At 36.7% G+C, this 25,121-nt stretch overlaps 1 protein-coding gene across 12 annotated transcripts in view; it reads left to right on the plus strand.

Moving 5' to 3' along the window:
* Nucleotides 1-25,121, plus strand: part of TUT4 (terminal uridylyl transferase 4) — a 143,297-nt gene that overhangs the window by 20,428 nt on the left and 97,748 nt on the right. For all 12 annotated transcript variants that reach the window (XM_073789755.1, XM_019937796.3, XM_019937791.3 and 9 more), the window contains 2 exons: nt 7,520-8,402; nt 13,874-14,037. In XM_073789755.1, coding sequence (XP_073645856.1) covers nt 7,613-8,402; nt 13,874-14,037 — 954 coding nt within the window. In that variant the 5' untranslated portion in view covers nt 7,520-7,612. The remainder of the gene's footprint in view (nt 1-7,519; nt 8,403-13,873; nt 14,038-25,121) is intronic.

Raw genomic sequence — 25,121 nt, forward strand, 5'->3', positions numbered from 1 at the left:
TGGCAGTTCTAGGTCTTTTATGGTTCCATATGAATTTTAGGATTATTTGTTCTAGTTCGGTGAAAAATGTCATGGGTAATTTGATAGGGATCCAGCTATTATTATAGAATTATCTATTTCTCTTTTCAATTTCGTTAATTTTTCTCTCCTATTTTTGGGGCTCTGTTATTAGGTATATGTATGTTTATAATTGTGATATATTCTTGTTGGACTAAACTTTTTATCAGTGTATAATGCTTTTCTTTGTCTCTTGTAACCGTTTTTGACTTAAAGTATATTTTTTTCTGACAATTATATAGCCAACTCAGTTCTCTCTTGATATCTTTTTCCAGCCTGTATTTTCAACCTCTTTGCTTCTTTGTATCTAAAGTGAATCTCTTGTAGGTAGTATGATAGATGGATCATATATTTTTTAATCCAGTTTTCCAAACTCTGCCTTTACTTGGAGAGTCTAATTCATTTTTTAATTGGCGAAAAAATTCGTTTGTTTTTTTCCATAAGATGGCTCTAGTGGTTCTTCGTTGTCTTTAACTTCATTTGAAACAATTTTGTTAGATTGTATTGTGACAGCTGTCATATTAGTGTGCCTTTAAAAAACTTATCAAAATTGGTGAATTATTGTGTAGCCATTTTAATGTTGAAGGTGGAAGGAAAAAGCAACATTTTGGGCATATAATGCTTTATTATTTCAAGAAAGGTAAAAACACAACTGAAATGCAAAAAAAAGATGATTTGTGCAGTGTATGGAGAAGGTGCTGTGACTGATCGAATGTATCAGAAATGGTTTGCAAAGTTTTGTGCTGGAGATTTCTCACTGGACAATGCTCCATGGTCCGGTAAACCATTTGAAGTTGATAGTGATCAAATCGAGACATGAACTGAAAACAATCAACATTATACCACACGGGAGATAGCCGACATACTCAAAATATCCAAATCAAGCACTGAAAATCATTTGCACCAGCTTGGTTATGTTAATCGCTTTGATGTTTGGCTTCCACATAAGTTAAGTGAGAAAAACCTTCTTGACCATATTTCTGCATGTGATTTTCTACTTAAGTGTAACGAAAACTTTGTTTTTAAAACAATTTGTGATGGGCGATGGAAAGTGGATACTGTACAATGATGTGGAACAGAAGAGATCGTGAGGCAAGCGAAGTAAATCACCACCAACCACACCAAAGAAGATGGTGTTGTGTATATGGTGGGATTGGAAGCGAGTCCTCTATTATGAGCTCCTTCCAGAAAACCAAACGATTAATTCCAACAAGTACTGCTCGCAGTTAGACCAACTGAAAGCAGCACTTGATGAAAAGCATCCGGAATTAGTCAACAGAAAATGCCTAATCTTCCATCAGGTTACCGCAAGAGTGCATGTTTCTTTGATGACCAGGTAGAAACTGTTACAGCTTGGCTGGGAAGTTGTGATTCATCCACCGTATTCACCAGACATTGCACCTTCAGATTTCCATTTATTTCAGTTTTTACAAAATTCTCTTATTGGAAAAAATATCAATTCCCTGGAAGACTGTAAAAGGCACCTGGAACAGTTCTTTGGTCGAAAAGATAGAGTTTTGGGAAGATGGAATTATGAAGTTGCCTGAAAAATGGCAGAAGGTAGTGGAACAAAAGAGTGCATACATTGCTCATGAAGTTCTTGGTGAAAATGAAAAATGTGACTTTTATTTTTACTTAAAAACCAAAGGAATTTTTTGGCCAATCCAATACATTTAAAGTAGTTATTGATAAGGAAGGATTTACTCCTGCTCTTTAGTTTTTTCTTTTCTGTATGTCTCGTGCTTTTTGTTCCTCAATTTCTCTATTACTGCCTTTTTATGTATTCAGTTGACTTTTTTATAGTGTGCTATTTTAATTCCCTTTTTTCCTTTTTTGTATTTTTAAACATTATTTTCTTAGTGGTTGCCTTGCAGATAACAGCACAACTAATATCTTAAATTTATAACAGCCTAGTTTGAGTAATGCCAGTTTAGTTTCAATAGTATACACACGCTCTGATCCTATATGTCTCTGTTCTTTCTCATTGTTATTGTCACAGATTACATCTTTATACATTGTGTGCCCATTAACATAGGTTTATAATTGTCTTCTTATGTATTTGCCTTTTAAATCATGTAGGAGAAAAAGAAGAGTTACAAACCAAAAGTACAATAATATTGGCTTTTATGTTTATCTGTGCTAAGTTACCTTTACCAGTGTCCTTTATTTCTTATGGCTTTGAGTTACTGCCGAATTTCTTTTCATTTCAGCCTTAAGAACTCCCTTTAGCATCTCTTGTATTGCTAGTCTACAAGTCTGCTAATGAAATTTCTTAGCTTTTGTCTATCTGGAAGTGTCATACTTTCTCTGTCATTAATAAAGGATAGTTTTTCTGCATGGTTAGTGAATATTTGGTTGACAGTGTTTTTCATCTGGGATTTTAAATATGGCATTCCATTGCCTTCTGGCCTCCATGATTTCTGATGGGAAATCAGCTGTTAATTTTATTGTGGATTCTTCATGTATGAGAAGTTCCTTCTCTCTTGTTGCTTTCAAAATTTCTTCTGCCTTTAACAATTTAACAGTTATGTGTCTTGGTGTGGATTCCTATGAGTTTATTCAGCTTGGAGTTCATAGAGTTTCTTGAATGTGTGTAGTTGTGTCTTTATCAGATTTGGGAAGTTTTTGGCTATTATTTCTTCAATTTTTTTTTTTTTTTTTTGGCCACGCCGCACGGCTTGTGGGATCTTAGTTCCCCAACCAGGGGTTGAACCTGGGCTCACGGCAGTGAAAGCACGGCGAGTCCTAACCACTGGACCACTAGGGAATTCCGTCTTTAAGTATTTTTTCTTTCCCCGTCTATCTTTTCCTTCTGAAACTCTTATTATGCGTATGCTAGTATGCATGGTAGAGAAGAAGGAAGGCACATGAGGAACTCAGGAACCAGACAATACAGGGAGCAGAAAAAAGTTCCAGAACAATTGTTAGTGTTTTCAGAAATAAGAGATGAAGATCAGAGTGCTATGAAAAGGAATAATCAGAGAATTAGTTCTTAGAAGTGAAAATACGAAAGGTTTTCTCCATGTCCCCCCTCCAAATATAGAAGGGTTGGAAGAATTTGAGTAAGTTACCCAGGAAGGACAAAAAAGAGATGGGAAATGGAGAGAAAAGATAATTGGAGGATCAGTGTAAGAGGCCTAAAGTTCAATTAATAGGAGCGCTAGAAAAAGAGCAGAGAAGATGAAAGGGAGGAAGTTATGGAAGATATAATATGGAAAAAATTTCCAGAAGTGAAGGACTTGAGTTAGAGATTAAAAGAGCCAGCTGAGTGTACAGCAAAATGAATAAAGAAATATCTATACTAGGACTTATCACCTGTAAATTACAGAACACTGAGGCAAAGAGAATATCCTAAAAGTTTCCATAAAGAAAAAAAAAACAGTTCAGTAAAAGAGATAGAGAATAAGAATGGCATAATTTTCTCAGTAGTAACACTAGAAACTAGAAATTGTTGAAACAATACCTGTAAGATTTTGAGTGAATGATTTTTAACTTAGAAGTTCAAACCTAATTAAACAAAATATGAAGAAAGAATAAAGACATTTCAGGCATGCAAAGTCTTATAAAACTTACCTACTTTTGGGGCTTAAGGGAGCCCAATAAATAGCACTCTCTTTCCCTTCCTGAATTCTGAACAAACTGGGAGAGATAAAGGAAGCATATGGAGACCAGAATATTATTTTTATTATGGATAAGATTCATATTGGAGAATGGGACTTATATTTTCAAGTGGCTTGCTAATACTCACTGCCAGAAATAGACAGATTTAACCACTCAGGCATAGGCAGAGCTGAACAGTGACAGGCCCTGTGTGGGGCTTGCAACTGTAATGTTAGAGTATGAATGAGAGAATGGAATTTTCTTTCCTGAGAACAGCTGGATGCAAAGAGGAAGGAGAGGGGAAGGTGCTTACTTTTGCCCAGATCATTTTTCTAAACTCAATGATGAAATAAGTTACCCCATCTCCCTAGGAAAGGAATGAATGGAGTGGAAAGAAAGCAGGAATGTTATGATAATGGTTGTCTCTCTACATGAAATGAAATGTCAGAAGTAGGGCATAATTATTTTCTCCAATGCCTTTCTTGTTTTCTTTCTTAGAAAGCTACTGGAGGATATGCTACACCAAAAAAGAGGGAGTAACTTATGGAAGAGGAAAATAGAAGAGTCAATCAGCATGACAGAGTAGATGGGAATTGGTAGGATGATAGCAAAAGGAAAGTCTCAGGGTGACAAGTGTGGTGGAAATCTAGTAGTAATCAGAAGGTGGCAGATGGGATGTCCAAGGGGAGAAAAATGACAATAAAAACAAACACATGGGTTGCTTGATGTATTTGAAGACATTGAGAGAAGATTTACAGTTCTGTCAATGAATTATTGACAGATATATAAAAAACTTAAGAGAAGTGAGACACTTCCAGGTAAAACTGAAAAGTATACCAAAAGAGAAATGTGACTATAGTATATATGTTGCTGAAGTCAAAAGCCTAGGCTCCTGTGATAAAGAGATCTAATAGTATAGTGACCCAAGAAACAGTTTTATTTCTGTCTCATGTAATAGTTGCTAGGTGAGTAGTCACCAGATCCAGATGAATAGTTTAATGTGTGTGGTCATTCAGGAGTCCCAAGTTCCATTGATGATTTTTGTCCAGTCAAAAGTATGGCCAAGGGCTAACAGTGTGGACTTTACCTGGGCTCGTTAGACTAAATGCAGAATGTTAGTCCTCACTCCAAATCTACTGAATCAAAATCTGCACTTAGGAACTAGCTGATTCCTGTGCACAAAAGTTTAAGACCTACTGGTCTGGATTGAAATTTAATTGTTGGCTATGTGATTGAAGATGGATGACTGAGAATTTTATCCAGTGAGAAGGGGAGAGCATGGAGGAGGTAAGAACTTGATCCTAAGGACACACCTAACTGCAGAGAAGGTTGGGAAATGTAGTTTAGCTACGTGCCTAGGAAAAAGGGGAAAATGAATTTTGATAGATATGTAGCAAACTCTGTGCAATGGCGTATTTGGCTCAGCCATAAATAATATTGGCATATCATATTATAGTCATCCTGGGAGGATGGTGGTGGGATGGGAACATAAGTGTGTGTACAATTCTGTCTGTAGGAAGTCAGTAGATAATATCTAAATCTAAAACAAAATAGGTAGTACCAGCTTAAGCGTGTAATTTAGAAATATGGAGATAAATCTCAGAAGAAACAGCTAAAAGAGTTGACAGTAGTTGCTTCTGAGGAGATTGGTAGTTGGTAGGAGAATGCTGTTTTGCCTTGCCATTTTTTCAACTGTGTAAGTGTATTTGTTTTATAAGAAGCACATTGGGAAAAAAATTCCTGTAGTCTAAATAGGAGGTAAACACATGAAATGTGTTAAGTGCTAAGTACTATGAGAAAGGTAGGAACAAAGTCCATAGAAAGAGGCATACTTATCCAGGCCACCCTGGGTGGTAGGAGGCTAGGGGATGGATTGGGAAGCGAGATATTTTCTAGTTACATTGTAGACAATATAAAGTATGAAGCAATTAAATATCTTTTGGATCTATTATATTTTGTTTTTAAAGTGTGAATAATTAAAAATAAGTTAGGTTTTTATTAATCCATTTAACAAATTTATTGAGTGTCTACTTTGATCTAGGCACTGTAATAGGCATTGAAGATATAATGGTAAGCAAAATGAGAAATGGTTTCTTACCTCTTGGAGCTTATAATCGTGTGTATAAGATTATACAGAAGAGTTTGGTTTTCCTTCACTTCTACTTTCAGAAACATTCCTTAGAGCATTGATTTTTCAAGTGTCTTTTCCAGTTTAGCCATATGAGAATCACCTGGGAACTTGTGAGAAATGCAAATTCTCAGGCCCCAATCCCAGACCTGTTGAATCAGAAACTCTGGGAATGGGACCTTCCAGGTGATTCTAATGAATGATAAAATTTGAGAACTATTGCCTTAAAGGTAATCAACATTGTAAGCTTGGTTTATTACTGCTAATATTTCGGAAATAACCTGATTTCCATAATATGTAGTATACAAGCTATTTCTAGTATAGAAATTACTTAACAAAATGTAGTGTTTTCATTTGTTTATAGTTTGTGCTCTGTGGTAGAAGTGTAATAGTTCCTATTATGTTTTAGAACAAAACGGATTCTGATTTTTTTTCTTTCTATTATCTTTTTTCTAAACATTATTATTCTTTAAGAGCAGTTTTAGTTTCACAGCAAAGTTGGGCAGAAAGTACGGAGTACCCATGTAACTCCCTTCCCCCACACAGGAATAGCCTCTCTCACTATCAACATCCCTGCACCAGAGTGGTACATTTGTTACAGTGGATGCACCATTAACACGTCATTATCATCCAAAGTCCATAGTTTACCTTAGGGTTCACTCTTAGGGATATCCGTTCTGTGGGTTTTGACAAATGTATAATGACATGTATCATCATACAGAATATTACTATAACTTCTAAACTCTGGGATCCTGTTGGGTTTTTAAAATTTTCTTACCTCAGAAGAATTTATTTAAACTGCTTTGTACTTCAGAGCTGGAGAAAGTCTGTTGATGTTGGTTCCCCATGTTTAGAGCATCAAGTTAGAAGTAGGTTAGTGGTATAAATAGGTAGTATTTAGTAGGAAAGTCATGTGGGAAAGATCTTACCACGTAGTCTTCTATAAACTGATTCCCTGTGTTGCATATAGATTGCAGTTCTTCTGTTATTTTTACCACTTAGTCTTCTATAAGCTGATTCCCTGTGTTGCATATAGATTGGAATTCTTGTGTTATTTTTGTTCCATTTCCTTTTATGTTAATTGTGGTACATCAATTGCAGGTTTTATTTCCCTTTTAGTTGAAATTCTTATTGAGTAATGTAAAACAGCATTTTACTTCTGAAGTTCCCTTGTTTTGATGTCATAGTGCTAGAATTACATTAGAACCTCCTTAATGGGCGTTTCACTGTTATTTACTAAGTGGATTTTAACTCCTCATATAGTTTTCAGAGTTTAAAAATTTTTATTTTTTACCCTTCAGCTTTTTACTTTATTTTTATTTATTTTTGGCTGCGTTGGGTCTTCGTTGCTGCGCGGCTTCCTCTAGTTGCGGTGAGCGGGGGCTACTCTTCGTTGCGGTGCGTGGGCTTCTTATTGCGGTGGCTTCTCTTGTTGCAGAGCATGGGCTCTAGGTGCGCGGGCTTCAGTAGTTATGGCGCGTGGGCTCTAGAATGCAAGCTTGGTAGTTGTGGTGCATAGGCTTAGTTGCTCCGCGACATGTGGGATCTTCCCGGACCAGGGCTCGAACCCTTGTTCCCTGCATAGTCAGGCAGATTCTTAACCACTGGGCCACCAGGGAAGCCCCGCTATTCAGTTTTGAGAATAAATTATAAGAGTTTTTTTTATGTCTAACCAATTTTTTAGAAATGGATTTTGCATTTTAAATAACAGATTTTTTTTTTTTAATCCAATAGTTTGCTTGCCTAAACTGGATTTGAAGCAATTCAGACTACTGGAGATCTGCCACTTTACAATATCACAGTTGGAAAGAAGCAGGTTTTTAAATAATGGAAGAGTCTAAGACCTCTGAAAATGAAAATCATGAACCAAAGAAGAATGCTTGGGCTCTTTCTGAAGAAAGCAAAGCAGTTAAATTTATAACTAATCAAACTTTGAAAGCTAGAAATGATAAATCCATAAAAGAAATTGGGACCAACTCTCCAAATAGGAATAGTAATAAAAAAAATAAGCAAAATGATATTTGTATAGAAAAAACAGAAGTTAAATCATGTAAAGTAAATGCTGCCAGTGTTCCAGGCCCTAAAGATTTGGGGTTAGTCCTTCGAGATCAAAGTCACTGCAAAGCAAAAAAATCACCTAATTCACCGGTGAAAGCCGAAAAGGTACCTGTTTCACAGGCAAAAGTAGAAAGGGCACCCAGTTTACAGGCAAAAACAGAAAAATCACCAAAGTCACTTAATTCACCAGTGAAAACAGAAAAGGCACCCAGCTCACAGGCAGCAGCAGCAGAAAAGACACTTAATTCACAGAGGAGAGCAGAAAAAGCACCTGGTTCTCAGATGAAATCAGAAAAGGTGCCCAGCTTACCAGCAGAAGCTGAGAAGGTACCCAGTTTACTGTTGAAAGAAAACATGAGACAGACAGAATTACAGCAGATTGGAAAAAAAATTCCAAGCTCCTTTACTTCTCTGGACAAAATGAATATTGATGTTGCAGAGGGAGAAAAATCTGCTCTGGAAAACTCACAACAATCTCAGAAGCAACAAACATGTACAGATAATACTGGTGATTCTGATGATAGTGCTTCAGGAACTGAAGACATATCGGATGATTTGAGTAAGTACAAATTAGATTATTCCACAAGTCACATTTTTGGAGAGATTTTTTAATATTAATGTTCTTTAGATTATCCTTAGTTTGATTTTAACTACTTTAACTACAAAAAGGACATTAGTAATATGGGTCTTAGGTTGAAAACATTTATTATGGGAGGTACAAAGCCTGTGCAGATACAAATTTAGTGGCTCCTATAGTTGATGTGTACACACACACACACACACACACACACACACACACACACACACACACACTTTCTGTCTGTCTGTCTCTCTCTCTCTCTCTCACTCTTCTTTTAAATGGTCCTGGTAATACATTGCTCATTCATTCGCCAAACATGTATATATTGAGTTCCCATTATATGTTACGCATGTGTTTACAGTGGAAAACCAAAAAAACACAGCCCCAGACCTCAAGGAAGCTTCTAGTTAGGTGAGGGTGATACAGATAAGTAAGATGGTAATTTAGTTCAGTGCCAAAAACTTAGAATCGAGAAAGTACATGATTTAATTGAGGTATTTAGACTTTGGATTGAGAAAATGCATGATATAAATGTGAGACTGCAAGTGTGACTGAGATTTAGTATGACTGCAACAGGGACTTGCGGGGGAATGTGGCAAAAGATGTAGCTGAAAAGGCACACAAGAATTGGAAAGTAAAGGGCCTTTTAGGATATGATAAACAGTTTGGACTTTATTATGAGTGTTTTGAGAAGCCACTGAAGAGTTTTAACCAAGGTAGCACTGTGATCATATATATATACACAAATATATATGTTTATCTTTTCAGCAAATTCTTTGACAGGAGCAAAACTGGAAACAGATTCAATAGGACACTGTTGCAATTTACTTGAGAATTATCATTGTAAAATTCATTTTCTTATGAGATCTTGATCTTAGCGTTACTTAATTGTTTATAAATATTATCCATGTCTGTTTAAATTAATGAATTTTTCTTGGCAGTCTTTTTTCCTGATGTTTCTATGGCTAAAAGAATAAAACCTTTTCTTGATGTATAAACAGAAAAAGCTATTTCTAAATCATTATTTACCATACTTTGAGAAATACTGACAAAGAGTTCAGAAATAGCTTCTTTTTATTTCTGGTGGTACACAGATGATGGTTTATTGACAAACCCTTTTTTTAATTTAATAGAGGTACCTTTGTATGTAAGAAAAAATGTTAATAATTTCATAGGTATGTTAGGACAAGGCCCAAAAAAGTAAGTCAATTTAAAGACAATATCAAATAAATAATAGTACTGCTAGTGTTTAGATATGGCAGATCTAAACATGACGGTATGTGATTGATTGAAGTTGGGAAATACTGGTGCATAAGATCAGCTACAGGGGTCTGGTCACTTGAATTAGTGAAAAATATGATTTAAAGATTATTTTCTTAAAAAGGTGACAAAATAAGGTGACAGAGTGAGGTGGTTAAGACTGTGAGCTCTGGAGTAAAATTTCATAGGTTTTGAATCTTATCTTCCCCACCTAATAACTTTGTAATCTTGGATAAGCTGCTTATCCTTTAAAACATGTCTAAGTTTCCTCATTTTTTAAAATGTGGAGATGGTGCTGCCTTTGTTATAAAGATTAAGTGAAATAATTCAATAGAGTTTCATGTAGTCCCTGACACAGTAGGCAGGCAATGGCAATTAATATCCTTTATTATTATTATTTCTCCGATTAAATGCAGTTTTGTTATTTGTTAACATGGAGAACAAGTTGAAATAGCTTAAGGAAGCTAGTAGACCAAATAGAGGTCCTTTCAGGAAACTTGTTTTAACAAACTAATAAGAATGAGGGACTTCATGGCAGTCCAGTGGTTAGGACTCTGGCGCTTTCAACATGGGGGCTCAGGTTCGATCCCTGGTTGGGGAACTAAGATCCCACGTGCCACATGGTGTGGCCCACAAAAAGAAAAACCGAAAAAACCCAAAAATGATTTATATGGGAATTCCCTGGTGGCCCGGTGGTTAGGACTCCAGGCTCTCACTGCTGAGGGCCCAGGTTCAATCCCTGGTCGGGAACCAAAATCCCACAAACGGTGTAGTGTGGCCAAAAGATTAATGGATTAATCTCCATTAGGTCCAACTTTAGCTCCCACCTAGCACTTCCACCATTTTTCCTTTTGCCGTTTGTACATTCAGTAAATATTTTGGGTGATCTCCGCTATGTGCAGGTACTGATCTAGTTGCTAGGAATATAACAATGAACTAAACAGATAACACTGTACTTACTTACAGAGTTAATATTCTAGTGGGAGGAGACAGACAACATAGTAAACATAGTAAACAACAAAAGTATATAATAAGTTAGATAGTGATAAATCTTATAAGAAAAATAAAACAGGAAAGGTCATAAGGAATGATGCTGCTGTGTCTGGTGGTGGTGTTTCAAATTTAAATTGTCACTGAGAAGGTGACATTAGAGCAAACACTTGAAGGTAAGAGGTGAGAGAGTGAGCCTGGTGAATATTTGAAGGGAGAATATACTAGATCTGGGCTTCTCAAACTTTAATGTGCAATTAAAGTGAATCAATTGGGAATTGTATTAAAATTCAGATTCTTGGGCTCCATTCTCCGAGATTTTTGATTTAGAAAATCTAGAGTCTGAGATACTGGATTTCTAACAAGCTCCGGAATGAAGCTGATGCTGCTGGTCAGGATCATGCTTTTGAGCAGCAGAACCTAACTCATCTTCTTACTTTCACTTATACCATCCTTCCTTGTGTCTTCAACATAGCAGCCAGAATGATCCTGTTAAAATTATTCAGATCATGTTACTGCTGTTCATCATGTTTCAATGGTTTCCCATATATCAGAGTAAAAGCTAGTGTCCTTGCTGTGACCTTTGTGATCTTCGGCACTCCCCCTCCCCCCACTTCTCTGCCCTCATTTATCTACTTCTCATCATTTCTCTCTGTTCCAACTGCATGATATCCTTGCAGTTCCTCAAATGTGAAGGCAAATGTCCACCTGATGGCTCTTGCATTTGCTTTTTCCTTTGCCTGGAATACTCTTCCCCCAGATGTCCATATGGCTAGCTCTCTTACCTCCTTCACCTTCTCAGTGAGCCTTTTGCTGGGTCACTTATCTAAAATTTACAAACCTCACCTCCACCTCTGGCACTCCTTATTCTTTTTACCTTTTTAATTTTTCTCCATAGTTCTTACTATCATCTGTCATATTTAAATTTTTTATTTACCTTTTTATATTAGTTTTATTGAGATATAATTCACATGCCATAAAATTTGCCATTTAAAAATATACAATTTAGTGTTTTTTAGTGTATTTACAAAGTTGTGTAGACATTACCACTGTCTAAATCATGAATATTTTCACCACCCCCAAAATAAACTCCATACCCATTAGCAGTCACTACTCATTACCCTCTCCTCCTAGGCACTGCCAACCACTAATTTAGTTTCTGTCTCTATAGACTTGCCTATTTTATATGAGTGAAATCATACAACATGTGGCCTTTTGTGTCTGGCTTTTTTCATTTAGTATGTTTTAAGATTCATCCATGTTGTAGCATGTAGCAGTACATCATTCTTTTTCATTGCTGAATAATATTCCTGTTATGCTCCTCTTGTGGTAGGAGACACATCACCTCCAGAGAGAGGCACACTATTTTTATTTAGAAAAATTAGTGCTATCAAGAGAGAAATGAATTTCAGGGTTCTTGTAGATGGCACGTAGAGTGGCTTTTGAGGGCAGAGAGGAGAGGTTTATTTATTATCTATGAGCATTTACTTTTAGAAGTGCTTTTAGATACGTCCAAATCAATTTCTTTATTCAACACATATTATTAAGTGTCATCTCTGGTCTAGGCATTGTATTAAAATCTGAAGGTACAAAGTTGAATAAGATCTGGTCATTAGCATCAAGGAATTCATTATCTAATTGTAAGAGGTAGATAAATAAATAAAAATTACATTGCTGTGAAAATGTGAGATAATAGCGGGTGCTATGAGAATATAAAGAATATCAGACTGTCTTCTTTTTTCAAAATTATTTTATTTTTGGCTGCGTTGGATCTTCGTTGCTACGCGCAGGCTTTCTCTAGTTGCAGAAAGCGGGGACTACTCTTTGTTTTGGTGTGTGGGCTTCTCATTGCAGTGGCTTCCCTTGTTGTGGAGCACAGGCTCTAGGCACATGGGCTTCAGTAATTGTGGCACGTGGGCTCAGTAGTTGTGGCTCGTGGGCTCTAGAGTGCAGGCTCAGTAGTTGTGGCACATGGGCTTAGTTGCTCTGCGGCATGTAGGATCTTCCCAAACCAGAGAGCAAACCCTTGTCCCCTGCCTTGGCAGGCGGATTCTTAACTACTGCACTATCAGGGAAGTCCCAGACTGTCTTCTGAAACAGTTGATGCTTAAACTGAATTTTGCAGGACAGGTAAACATAACTAGTTGAAGTAGGAAGGGCCTTGATGGTGGAGGGAACAGAACATGTACAGGCATTGATACTTGGAGTAGCACTGATCCATTCTAGCACATTTGGTATGAATGAAGTGAAAAGTGTTAGGGCAGGATATAAGATTAGAGATATAGACAACTTAGCTCTCTTTTTTTGAGGTCTTGGCTTAAAGTCTCAGAAAAGCCTTCCCTGACCCCCATATCTAAAGTTTGTTTCCCTCTCAGTTACTTGTTTTTTTCCTTTATAGCACTTACTACAACTTGGGATTATTGTATTTAAACTGTTGACTGCCTTCAAGAGGGCAAGCACTGTGTGTTATATGTTAAAGAGTTTAAACTTTATTCTGAACTCCATGAGAGCCTGTTAAGTATTTTAAGCAAGAGAGTAACATGATTCAATTTATATTTAAAAAAATCACACTGGTGGTGGAACCTACTATTATTCTAAGTATATATTGGTAGGTGCTGGAAATGCAAAGATTGAAAAGAAAGCACATAGTCTGTGCCTTAAAGAGATCACAATCTAGTTAGGAGGCAGAGAAGCAAAGAAAAAATATTGGTGTGGTAGAGATATCCATGAGTTCAGTGAAAGCAAAGAAGGAGCCTCATGTGAGTCTGTGGTCTGGAGTATATATGTTCTTTTAGCTTCTTTTGTATATTGATAAAGTCACTGAAGTGACTTCGGTTCATTGAGTCATCTTTGGGACTTAAAGTAGCTTTATATCATATTTACTTCAGAGATTCGACAAAATGGTTATGTTATGTTACCCTTGTATAGTGAGTCTCAGTCATATTTGTCTTTTTTGATATAGATTCGTTGGAAGAAGATAGGCATTTGACCCATGAAGTAGATTTTTCTTTGTGAATTTTGATATCATGTATATCTTTTACTTTTATCTTACATAGGTATACCAACGTGCACAACGAAGGAAAACATAAAGGAAGAATATTTTTTCTGTATGTGTATAAATTGAATGTCTGTTTTTCATTAAAAAAATTTTAATTTACCAATTCTGATGATGGTAACTAAGTGATTGCTTCCTTTTCTAGGTAAAATGAAGAATGATGAATCTAATAAAGAAAATTCTTCAGAGATGGACTATTTAGAAAATGCCACTGTGATAGATGAATCTACATTGACACCTGAGCAGAGGCTAGGCTTGAAACAAGCAGAAGAACGCTTAGAAAGAGATCACATCTTTCGACTTGAAAAAGTATACTATGTGTTTTAGTTATTTGGAGGAAAATGCATGTTTCATAACTTTTCTTTCCCAAGTACAGCTCTTTTTATTTTTCTTATTATATTCCTTAGGTGGAGATATCATGCATCTTTCCTTCCTTCCCTATTTCCTTTCCTCTTCTCTCCCTCTCTTTCTTCTTTCCCTCCATTTGTTCAGCAAATCCTTACATCTGTGAGTCTGACTTCACTCATTCATCCCAGACTCGACAAACTGTGGCCTATCACCTTGTTTTTGTTTTTTTTAATTGTGGCAAAATACCTCATGTTTTTATAAACAGAGTTTTCTTGGAACACAACCATGCCATCCTTATTATCTATAGCTGCTTTCTTGCTACCATGGCAGAGTTGAGTTTTGAGAAGTTGCTACGGAGAGTATGTGGACCACAAAGCATAAAATATCTACTGTTTACCAAAGCATAAAATATTTACTGAAATATAACTTTGTCCCTTTACAAGAAGTTTGCTGACCCCTGATTTTCTCGCTTATCAAATAGATACTGAGAGCTTGTTATGTTCTAGATACTGTGCTAGGCACTGGGGATATATGTTGGTGAAAATGGCACAGTTTCTGCCGATTAGAAGTTAACGGTCTATTTGGAGTGACAAATAAATTAGCAAATACTACAGGATGTACCAGACTTCCTCCTTTCCCCCTCGGTTTTCTCTTTCCTCTTTTTTTCTCCCATATTTACTGAATATCTCCTATGTATTAGGAACTGTTCTAGCCATAGGTATCTTGTTGCTGAGTACTAATTAATTTCTTAACCTAGAAATACAGATTCCCAGCCTTAACAGTAAAAACACTGCTAGATATTGAAGGAAAGAATCATAAATCAGTCTGTTCTTAAATAGATACTTGGGATATTTGTTAGTATGCATACAGGGAAATAGGTCATCATTCTTGATAAATAAGGAAGGAAAGAAAGAAATGGTATGATTTTGTATAGCTTAGAAAAACAAGATTATATTTAAATTGAAGAAGGCAATCCTGAGTCATTAATAGAATTTATGACAGTAGTCACCCTGTGAAAGTAGGAAGGAATATCAAGGAGTAGAGGCCCATAATGTAGGATAGAGTTTGGATTATATAGTTAGTCTCACAAGATCCTAGTTAAAAGGAAGTCTTTTTTGCAATTTGCTATTTTATTTTTTTTTATAAATTTATTTATTTTTGGCTGCGTTGAGTCTTTATTGCTGCACATGGGCTTTCTCTAGTTGCGGCGAGCGGGGGCCACTCTTCATTGTGGTGCAAGGGTTTCTCATTGCAGTGGCTTCTCTTATTGAGGAGCATGGGCTCTAGGTGAATGGGCTCCAGTAGTTGTGGCACGTGGGCTCAGTAGTTGTGGCTCGCAGGCTCTAGAATGCAGCCTCAGTAGTTGTGGCATACGGCATGTGGGATCTTCCCGGACCGGGGCTGGAACCTGTGTCCCCTGCATTAGCAGGCGGATTCTTAACCACTGCACCACCAGGGAAGCCTGCAATTTGCTGTTTTACATAGTTCTGTCTTTCCTCTCACTTTCCCTTTCCTAAGTTTGAAATTAGTCTGGATCTGTGCATTGTCAAGATAAATATTGAGTACCTTTCATGTGCCATGATCTGGTGATAAAAAGTTGAATTGGGGCATGTGTGGTTTTTTAAAAACCACCATACTGCCTTTCTAGGAGTTTCTCTTAGAGAAAGGCGTGTAAGCAAATAATAATAGTAATAACAATATTGTTTGAAAATAGGATCTTAGACAAAGGAGTAACCAACTTGAGTTGGGGTATAGAGGCATCAGTTTGGGGAATGCTTTATAAGTAGGTGACATTGGAACTGAGTCTGAAGGAATGGCTAGGAGTTGGGTTAGGGAATGGCTAGTGTAGGTAAATTGTATGACATGTATAAAGGGAATGTGAAAAATGTATTTTCAGGGAATATAAGCAGGGGACTGGTTGGGAAGATATGTAGTATATGAAGCAGGAAAAGTCAGTTCTTGGGAGAAGGAAGAAGTTGGGGTGGAATGGATATTTGATAGTAGTAGGAAAGAATGGCCTGGGGTGAAAGAAAACTTGGAAGCATGGAAAACATTTTGTTGTTGAATTTAGATTAGCAATGATGTAAAATCAGTGTGTGCCAATACCAGCATAGATATCTATAGTTTCTTTTTCTTGTGGCTCCTTTTTGGTTTTCATGCCATCCCAAACCTCTTGTCAATCCAGTATATTGTTAATTAAAGTTTTTCTTTACCAATTTTAAAATACTCATTAAGAATATTCTTACCAACTTGCTTTTGATTGCATCAAGTATTTGGTTCGCAGTGTACTTACAGATTATCTCATTGAGGAGTAAAGATGTAGATTTTTAACGTGTACTAAAGAAGGAATAAGTCCAAACTGTTAGATCAGAAGAGTAAATTTCCCTATAGCAAGTGTTAAATATTGACTAGGAAATACTTAGAATCTCCATGCCCAGGAATCTTTTTTTTTTTTAATTTCAAGTTACTACTTTTTTTTTTTTTTTTTTTTGGCGGTACGTGGGCCTCTCACTGTTGTGGCCTCTCCCTTTGCGGAGCACAGGCTCCAGACGCACAGGCTTAGCAGCCATGGCTCACGAGCCCAGCCGCTTCGCGGCATGTGGGATCTTCCCGGACCGGGGCATGGACCCGTGTCCCCTGCATCAGCAGGTGGACTCTCAACCACTGCACCACCAGGGAAGCCCCCAGATTACTACTTTTACTTTTTTCCAGTTTTATTGAAAAATAATTGATATACGTGAGTGTATAAATTTAAGGTGTATAGCATGATGGTTTGATTTACATATATTGTGAAATGATTACCACAGTAGGTTCAGCTAACATCTTCTCGTATAGATAAAATGAAAAGAAAGAAAAAAAGAAAAAAAGGAATAAATATTCTTGGGATGAGAACTTTTAGGATTTACTCTCTTAACAACTTTCTTATATATCATTCAGCAGTGTTCATTACATTCCTAGTACTTACTTATCTTATAACTGGAAGCCGGTACCTTTTGTCCATATTCCTCCAATTTTCCCCTCCCTTCCTCTGGTAACCACAAGTCTGATTTCTCTTCCTATGAGGGTTTTTTTTTTTTTTTAAGATTCCTCATATAAGTGATCGTACAGTATTTGTCATTCTCTGTCTCACTTATTTTACTTAGCATAATGCCTTCAGGGTCCATCTATGTCATTGCAAATGGTAGGATTTTCTCATTTTTTATGGCTGAATAGTATTGTATGTCATATAAGTTTCAGGTGTGCGATATAGTGATTCATAATTTTTAAAGGTTATACCCCATTTATAGTTATTAAAAAATATTGGTTATATTCCCCGTGTTGGTACAGTATGTCCTTGTAGCTTATTATATACATAATAGTTTGTACCTCTCTATCCCCTACCCCTCTATTGCCCCTCCTCCCTTCCCTCTCCCCACTGGTAATCACTAGTTTGTTCTCTATAACTGTGAGTCTGATCTCTAATTCATTTATTTCTGCTCTGATTTTGATTATTTCCTTTCTTCTGCTGATTTTGGGATCAGTTCTTTTTCTAGTTGCTTATGGTAGAGTTAGGTTGTTTATTTGGGATCTTCCTTGCTTCTTAATGTAAACATTTATTGCTATGAAATTCCCTCTTAGAACTGCTTTTGCTGTATCCCACAAGTTCTGATATGTTGTTTTTCCATTTTTATTTGTCTCAAGAAACGTTTTTATTTCCCCTTTAATTTTTTCTTTTATCTGTTGGTTGTTCAGGAGACAAATCTTTATTCTAGTTGGTCTACAGAAACTTTAAAGGAGGCTTATCGATATATTTGTTTAATGGCAAAATAAATATTTTGACTATAATAAAGGAATTTTTAAACATTTTTCATGTGTCCCTTCTGTGAAACTAGAAGCTTCATGATACTGAGGACTTTCTTGTCTTATTTACTGTTGTGCCTAATACAGTGCCTTGCACATAGTAGTTGGTCAGTAATTAAAGGTAACAGTTTGCTTAGTGGTTAAGTGTATGGGCTTTTGGAGTCACTAGGTCTAGCACTGTCACTTACTGGTTAGATGATATTGGATAAGTTATTTAACCTCTTTAAACCTCAGTTTCTTTTTATTTATTTACTTATTTATGGCTGCATTGGGTCTTCGTGGCTGTGCACAGGCTTTCTCTAGTTGTGGTGAGTGGGGGCTACTCTTCGTTGCGGTGCATGGGCTTCTCATTGCGGTGGCTTCTCTTGTTGCAGAGCATGGGCTCTAGGCGTGCGGGCTTCAGTAGTTGTGGCACGTGGGCTCAATAGTTGTGGCTCACGGGCTCTAGAGCACAAGCTCAGTAGTTGTGGCACACAGGCTTAATTGATCTGCGGATGTGGGATCTTCCCGGACCAGGGATCGAACCCATGTCCCCTGCACTGGAAGGCAGATTCTTAACCACTGTGCCACCAGGGAAGCCCCAGATCTCAGTTTCTTTATCATTTAAATGGATTCGATAAAAATAATGATACCTCGCTTATTGGGCTATGATGATTAAGTTAGATAATACAAGTAAAGTTCTTAACACAGTGCCTGGTATGTGCTAAGCACAAAATAAAGATTAGCTACTTGTAGAATTGAATTATTTTACCAAGTAGGGCAGTTTTTATTATTTCATTTTATGGGTATAGAAGCAGGCTCAAGAGTTAGAGATTTAAACGAGATCAATTGAGATGTCATTTCAGGCCTCTGGCTCCCCATTCAGTGTTATACCAAGCTTTTCTTACTAAAAGATTCCAGACGCAGTCGTTGTCTGCTCACATTTTACGATTGAAAAAGTTGTCTAATGAGTGCTCTCATGACTGCTGTAGTGACTTCATCAATATGCATGGCTTTAGGAATTCTGTGTTTATGCTTTCAACTCCTGAATCCAACGCTTCTTGCCACTTACACCACTCTTACCTTGAACCAAGCCAACCAACATCATCTGGATTATTGTAGTATGATCATAATGGCATTAGACTCATCTTGTTTCTATTCTTAATATAGAAGGCAAGTGATCCCTTTGAAATTAGATCTTGTAATTCTTTGCTCAGAAGCCTTCAATACCTTCCCCTCACACTTAGAATAAAACTTGGAGTCCTTATGAGGAGTCTTGTCATCTGACCCCCTTTACCTCTCTTTTCCAGTCATAGTAGCCTTTTTGTGATTTTGCAAACAGATTAGGCACATTCCTTCCTCAGGGCTTTAGCATTCACATTTATCTCTGCTTGGAATGCCTTTTCATATATCCACACAGCTCAGTCTTTCACCTCAAGACATTTTATTAATAAGTGATGACTATTATTAAAAAGGAGATAACACCTCCCCCACATTCCTATTTATTTATTTCTTTGTACATTTGTTTATTTATTACCTGTCTTCCTACAGTAGAATGTCAATTCATGAAGACAAGGATTTTCATTTGTTTTGTTTACATTATCATCCTCACCTCCTAGAAAAATGTTTGACATAGTATGAGCTCAGAAAATACTTGGTGAATTAAGAAGTAGCTGTGGTTGGAAACTGAGAGAAAGAAGTCTGTGAGGGCTTAATTCATTCTGCAATAAGGACAGATTTGAAATAGTTTTAAACTAAAGAATTGAAATGACTAGATTGAGCTGAATTTTCTTATTTGCTTGTTGCCTTGGGCAAATTATTTACTTCTAGTGATTTAGTTGCTTTGCTAGTAAAATGGGGAATCCTCATACAGATGTTGTAAGGTTAATAGATACTCTATAAATGAAGACTGTATTTATTTTTAGTCTGTGGCAGGACTGTTTCTAAATTTGGGGCAAGTTTCCTATTTAAAGGAAATTATGTTATATTCTGAAGTGAGAATCTTTTTGTCGAGAGTTGCAGCCTATTGAAAGTCAATCTGAGATAAAAATTAAGCATTGCTGCAATTTCAGTGTAAGACACTAGAAACAATATTTTAAAATTCAACATGTATTTATTGTGTTTTTAAAAATTTTTTAATTTTATTTTTTTTATACAGCAGGTTCTTATTAGTCATTAGTTTTATACACATCAGTGTATACATGTCAATCCGAATCGCCCAATTCAGCACACCACCATCCCCGCACCCCCGTGGCTTTCCCCCCTTGGTGTCCATACATTTGTCCTCTACATCTGTGTCTCAACTTCTGCCCTGCAAACTGGTTCATCTGTACCATTTTTCTAGGTTCCACATACATGCGTTAATATACGATATTTGTTTTTCTCTTTCTGACTTACTTCACTCTGTAGACAGTCTCTAGATCCATCCATGTCTCAACGAATGATTCAATTTCGTTCCTTTTTATGGCTGAGTAATATTCCATTGTATATATGTACCAGAACTTCTTTATCCATTCGTCTGTTGATGGGCATTTAGGTTGCTTCCATGACCTGGCTATTGTAAATAGTGCTGCAATGAACATTGGCGTGCATGTGTCTTTTTTTTTTTTTTTTTTTTGTGGTATGCGGGCCTCTCACTGTTGTGGCCTCTCCCGTTGCGGAGCACAGGCTCCGGATGTGCAGGCTCAGTGGCCATGGCTCATGGGCCTAGCCGCTCTGCGGCATGTGGGATCTTCCTAGACCAGGGCATGAACCCGTGTCCCCTGCATCAGCAGGCAGACTCTCAACCACTGCGCCACCAGGGAAGCCCTGCATGTGTCTTTTTGAATTATGCTTTTCTCTGGGTATATGCCCAGTAGTGGGATTGCTGGATCATATGGTAATTCTATTTTTAGTTTTTTAAGGAACCTCCCTACTGTTCTCCATAGTGGCTGTATCAATTTACATTGCCAACAACAGTGCAAGAGGTTTCCCTTTTATTCACACCCTCTACAGCATTTGTTGTTTGTAGATTTTCTGATGATGCCCATTCTAACTGGTATTAGGTGATACCTCATTGTAGTTTTGGTTTGCATTTCTCTAATACTTAGTGATGTTGAGCAGCTTTTCATGTGCTTCTTGGCCATCTGTATATCTTCTTTGGAGAAATGTCTATTTAGGTCTTCTGCCCATTTTTGGATTGTGTTGTTTGTTTCTTTAATATTGAGCTGCATGAGCTGTTTATATATTTTGGAGATTAATCCTTTGTCCGTTGATTTGTTTGCAAATATTTTCTCCCATTCTGAGGGTTGTCTTTTGGTCTTGTTTATGGTTTCCTTTGCTGTGCAAAAGCTTTGAAGTTTCATTAGGCCCCATTTGTTTATTTTTAGTTTTATTTCCATTACTCTAGGAGGTGGATCAAAAAAGATCTTGCTGTGATTTATGTCAGAGTGTTCTTCCTATGTTTTCCTCTAAGAGTTTTATAGTGTCCAGTCTTACATTTAGGTCTCGAATCCATTTTGAGTTTATTTTTGTGTATGGTGTTAGGGAGTGTTCTAATTTCATTCTTTTACATGTAGCTGTCCAGTTTTACCAGCACCAGTTATTGAAGGGCTGTCTTTTCTCCATTGTATATCCTTGCCTCCTTTGTCATAGATTAGTTGACCATAGGTACGTGGGTTTACCTCTGGGCTTTCTATATTGTTCCATTGATCTATGTTTCTGTTTTTGTGCCAGTCCCATATTGTCTTGATTACTGTAGCTTTGTAGTATAGTCTGAAGTCAGGGAGTCTGATTCCTCCAGCTCCATTTTTATTTTTCAAGACTGCTTTGGCTATTCGGGGTCTTTTGTGTCTCCATACAAATTTTAAGATTTTTTGTTCTAGCTCTGTAAAAAATGCCATTGTTAATTTGATAGGGATTGCATTGAATCTGTAGATTGCTTTGGGTACCATAGTCATTTTCACAATATTGATTCTTCTAATTCAAGAACATGATTTATCTCTCCATCTGTTGGTATCATCTTTAATTTCTTTCATCAGTGTCTTATAATTTTCTGCATACAGGTCTTTTGTCTCCCTAGGTAGGTTTATTGCTAGATATTTTATTCTTTTTGTTGCAGTGGTAAATAGGAGTATTTCCTTAATTTCTCTTTCAGATTTTTCATCATTAGTGTATAGGAATGCAAGAGATTTCTGTGCATTAATTTTGTATCCTGCTACTTTACCAAATTCATTGATTAGCTCTAGTAGTTTTCTGGTGGCAACTTTAGAATTCTCTATGTATAGTATCATGTCATCTGCAAACAGTGACAGTTTTACTTCTTCTTTTCCAATTGGGATTCCTTTTATTTCTTTTTCTTCTCTGATTGCCATGGCTAGGACTTCCAAAACTATGTTGAATAATAGTGGTGAGAGTGGACATCCTTGTCTTGTTCCTGATCCTAGAGGGAATGCTTTCAGTTTTTCACCATTCATAATGATGTTTGCTGTGTGTTTGTCGTATATGGCCTTTATTATATTGAGGTAAGTTCCCTCTGTGCCCACTTTCTGGAGAGTTTTTATCATAAATGGGTGTTGAATTTTGTCAAAAGCTTTTTCTGCATCTTTTGAGATGATCATATAGTTTTTATTCTTCAGTGTGTTAATATGGTCTATCACATCGATTGATTTGCGTATATTAAAGAATCCTTGCATCCCTGGGATAAATCCCACTTGATCATGGTGTATGATTATTTTAATGTGTTGTTGGATTCTGTTTGCTAGTATTTTGTTGAGGATTTTTGCATCTATATTCATCAGTGATATTGGTCTGTAATTTTCTTTATTTTTTAGTATCTTTGTCTGATTTTGGTTTCGGGGTGATGGTGGCCTCATAGAATGGGTTCCTTCCTCTGCAATTTTTTGGAAGAGTTTGAGAAGGATGGGTGTTAGCTCTTCTCTAAATGTTTGATAGAATTCACCTGTGAAGCCATCTGGTCCTGGACTTCTGTTTGTTGGAAGATTTTTAATCACAGTTTCAATTTCGTTACTTGTGATCGGTCTGTTCATATATTCTATTTCTTCCTGGTTCAGTCTTGGAAGGTTATACCTTTCTGAGAATTTGTCCATTTCTTCCAGGTTGTCCATTTTGTTGGCATAGAGTTGCTTGTAGTAGTCCCTTAGGATGCTTTGTATTTCTGTGGTGTCTGTTGTAACTTCTTTTTCATTTCTAATTTTATCGATTTGAGTCTTCTCCCTTTTTTTCTTGATGAGTCTGGCTAATGGTTTATCAATTTTGTTTATCTTCTCAAAGAACCAGCTTTTATTTTATTGATCTTTGCTATTGTTTTCTTTGTTTCTATTTCATATATTTCTGCTCTGATCTTTATGGTTTCTTTCCTTCTGCTAACTTTGGGTTTTGTTTGTTCTTCTTTCTCTAGTTCCTTTAGGTGTAAGGTTAGATTGTTCATTTGAGATTTTTCTTATTTCTTGATGTAGGCTTGTATAGCTATAAACTTCCCTCTTAGAACTGCTTTTGCTGCATCCCATAGGTTTTGGATCGTCATGTTTTCATTGTCATTTGTCTCTAGGTATTTTTTGATTTCCTCTTTGATTTCTTCAGTGATCTCTTGGTTATTTAGTAACGTATTGCTTAGCCTTCATGTGTTTGTGTTTTTTACGTTTTTTTCTCCGTAATTCATTTCTAATCTCATAGCGTTGTGGTCAGAAAAGATGCTTGATATGATTTCTATTTTCTTAAATTTACTGAGGCTTGATTTGTGACCCAAGATGTGTTCTATCCTGGAGAATGTTCCGTGTGCACTTGAGAAGAAAGTGTAATCTGTTGTTTTTGGATGGAACGTCCTATAAATATCAGTTAAATCTGTTTGGTCTTTAGTGTCATTTAAAGCTTCTGTTTCCTTATTTATTTTCATTTTGGATGATATGTCCATTGGTGTAAGTGAGGTGTTAAAGTCCCCCACTATTATTGTGTTACTGTCGATTTCTCTTTTATAGATGTTAGCGGTTGCCTTATGTATTGAGGTGCTCCTATGTTGAGTGCATATATATTTATAACTGTTTTATCTTCTTCTTGGATTGATCCCTTGATCGTTATGTAGTGTCCTTCCTTGTCTGTTGTAACATTCTTTATTTTAAAGTCTATTTTATCTGATATGAGTATTGCTGCTCCAGCTTTCTTTTGATTTCCATTTGCATGGAATATCTTTTTCCGTCCCCTCACTTCCAGTCTGTATGTGTCCCTAGGTCTGAAGTGGGTTTCTTGTAGACAACATATATATGGGTCTTGTTTTTGTATCCATTCAGCAAGTCTGTGTCTTTTGGTTGGAGCATTTAATCCATTCATGTTTAAGGTAATTATCGATATGTATGTTCCCGTGACCATTTTCTTAATTGTTTTGGGTTTGTTTTTGTAGGTCCTTTTCTTCTCTTGTGTTTCCCACTTAGAGAAATTCCTTTAGCATTTGTTGTAGAGCTGGTTTGGTGGTGCTGAATTCTCTTAGCTTTTGCTTGTCTTTAAAGCTTTTGATTTCTCCATCAAATCTGAATGAGATCCTTGCTGGGTAGAGTAATCTTGTTGTAGTTTCTTCCCTTTCATCACTTTAAGTATATCATGCCACTCCTTTCTGGCTTGTAGAGTTTCTGCTGAGAAATCAGCTGTTAACGTTATGGGAGTTCCCTTGTATGTTATTTATCGTTTTCCCTTGCTGCTTTCAATAATTTTTCTTTGTCTTTAATTTTTGCCAGTTTGATTACTGTGTGTCTCTGTGTGTTTCTCCTTGGGTTTATCCTGTATGGGACTCACTGCGCTTCCTGGACTTGGGTGGCTATTTCCTTTCCCATGTTAGGGAAGTTTTCGACTATAATTTCTTCAGGTATTTTCTCTGGTCCTTTCTCTCTCTCTTCTCCTTCTGGGACCCCTGTAATGCGAATGTTGTTGCATTTAATGTTGTCCCAGAGGTCTCTTAGGCTGTCTTCATTTCTTTTCATTCTTTTTTCTTTATTCTGTTCCACAGCATTGAATTCCACTGTTCTGTCTTCCAGGTCACTTATCCATTCTTCTGCCTCAGTTATTCTGCTATTGATTCCTTCTAGTGTAGTATTCATTTCAGTCATTCTATTGCTCATCTCTGTTTGTTTGTTCTTTAATTCTTCTAGGTCTTTGTTAAACATTTGCATCTTCTCGATCTTTGCTTCCATTCTTTTTCCGAGGTCCTGGATCATCTTCTGTCGTTATTCTGAATTCTT

This window comes from Tursiops truncatus, chromosome 1 (assembly GCF_011762595.2).
Source record: "Tursiops truncatus isolate mTurTru1 chromosome 1, mTurTru1.mat.Y, whole genome shotgun sequence".
Classification (NCBI taxonomy): domain Eukaryota; kingdom Metazoa; phylum Chordata; class Mammalia; order Artiodactyla; family Delphinidae; genus Tursiops; species Tursiops truncatus.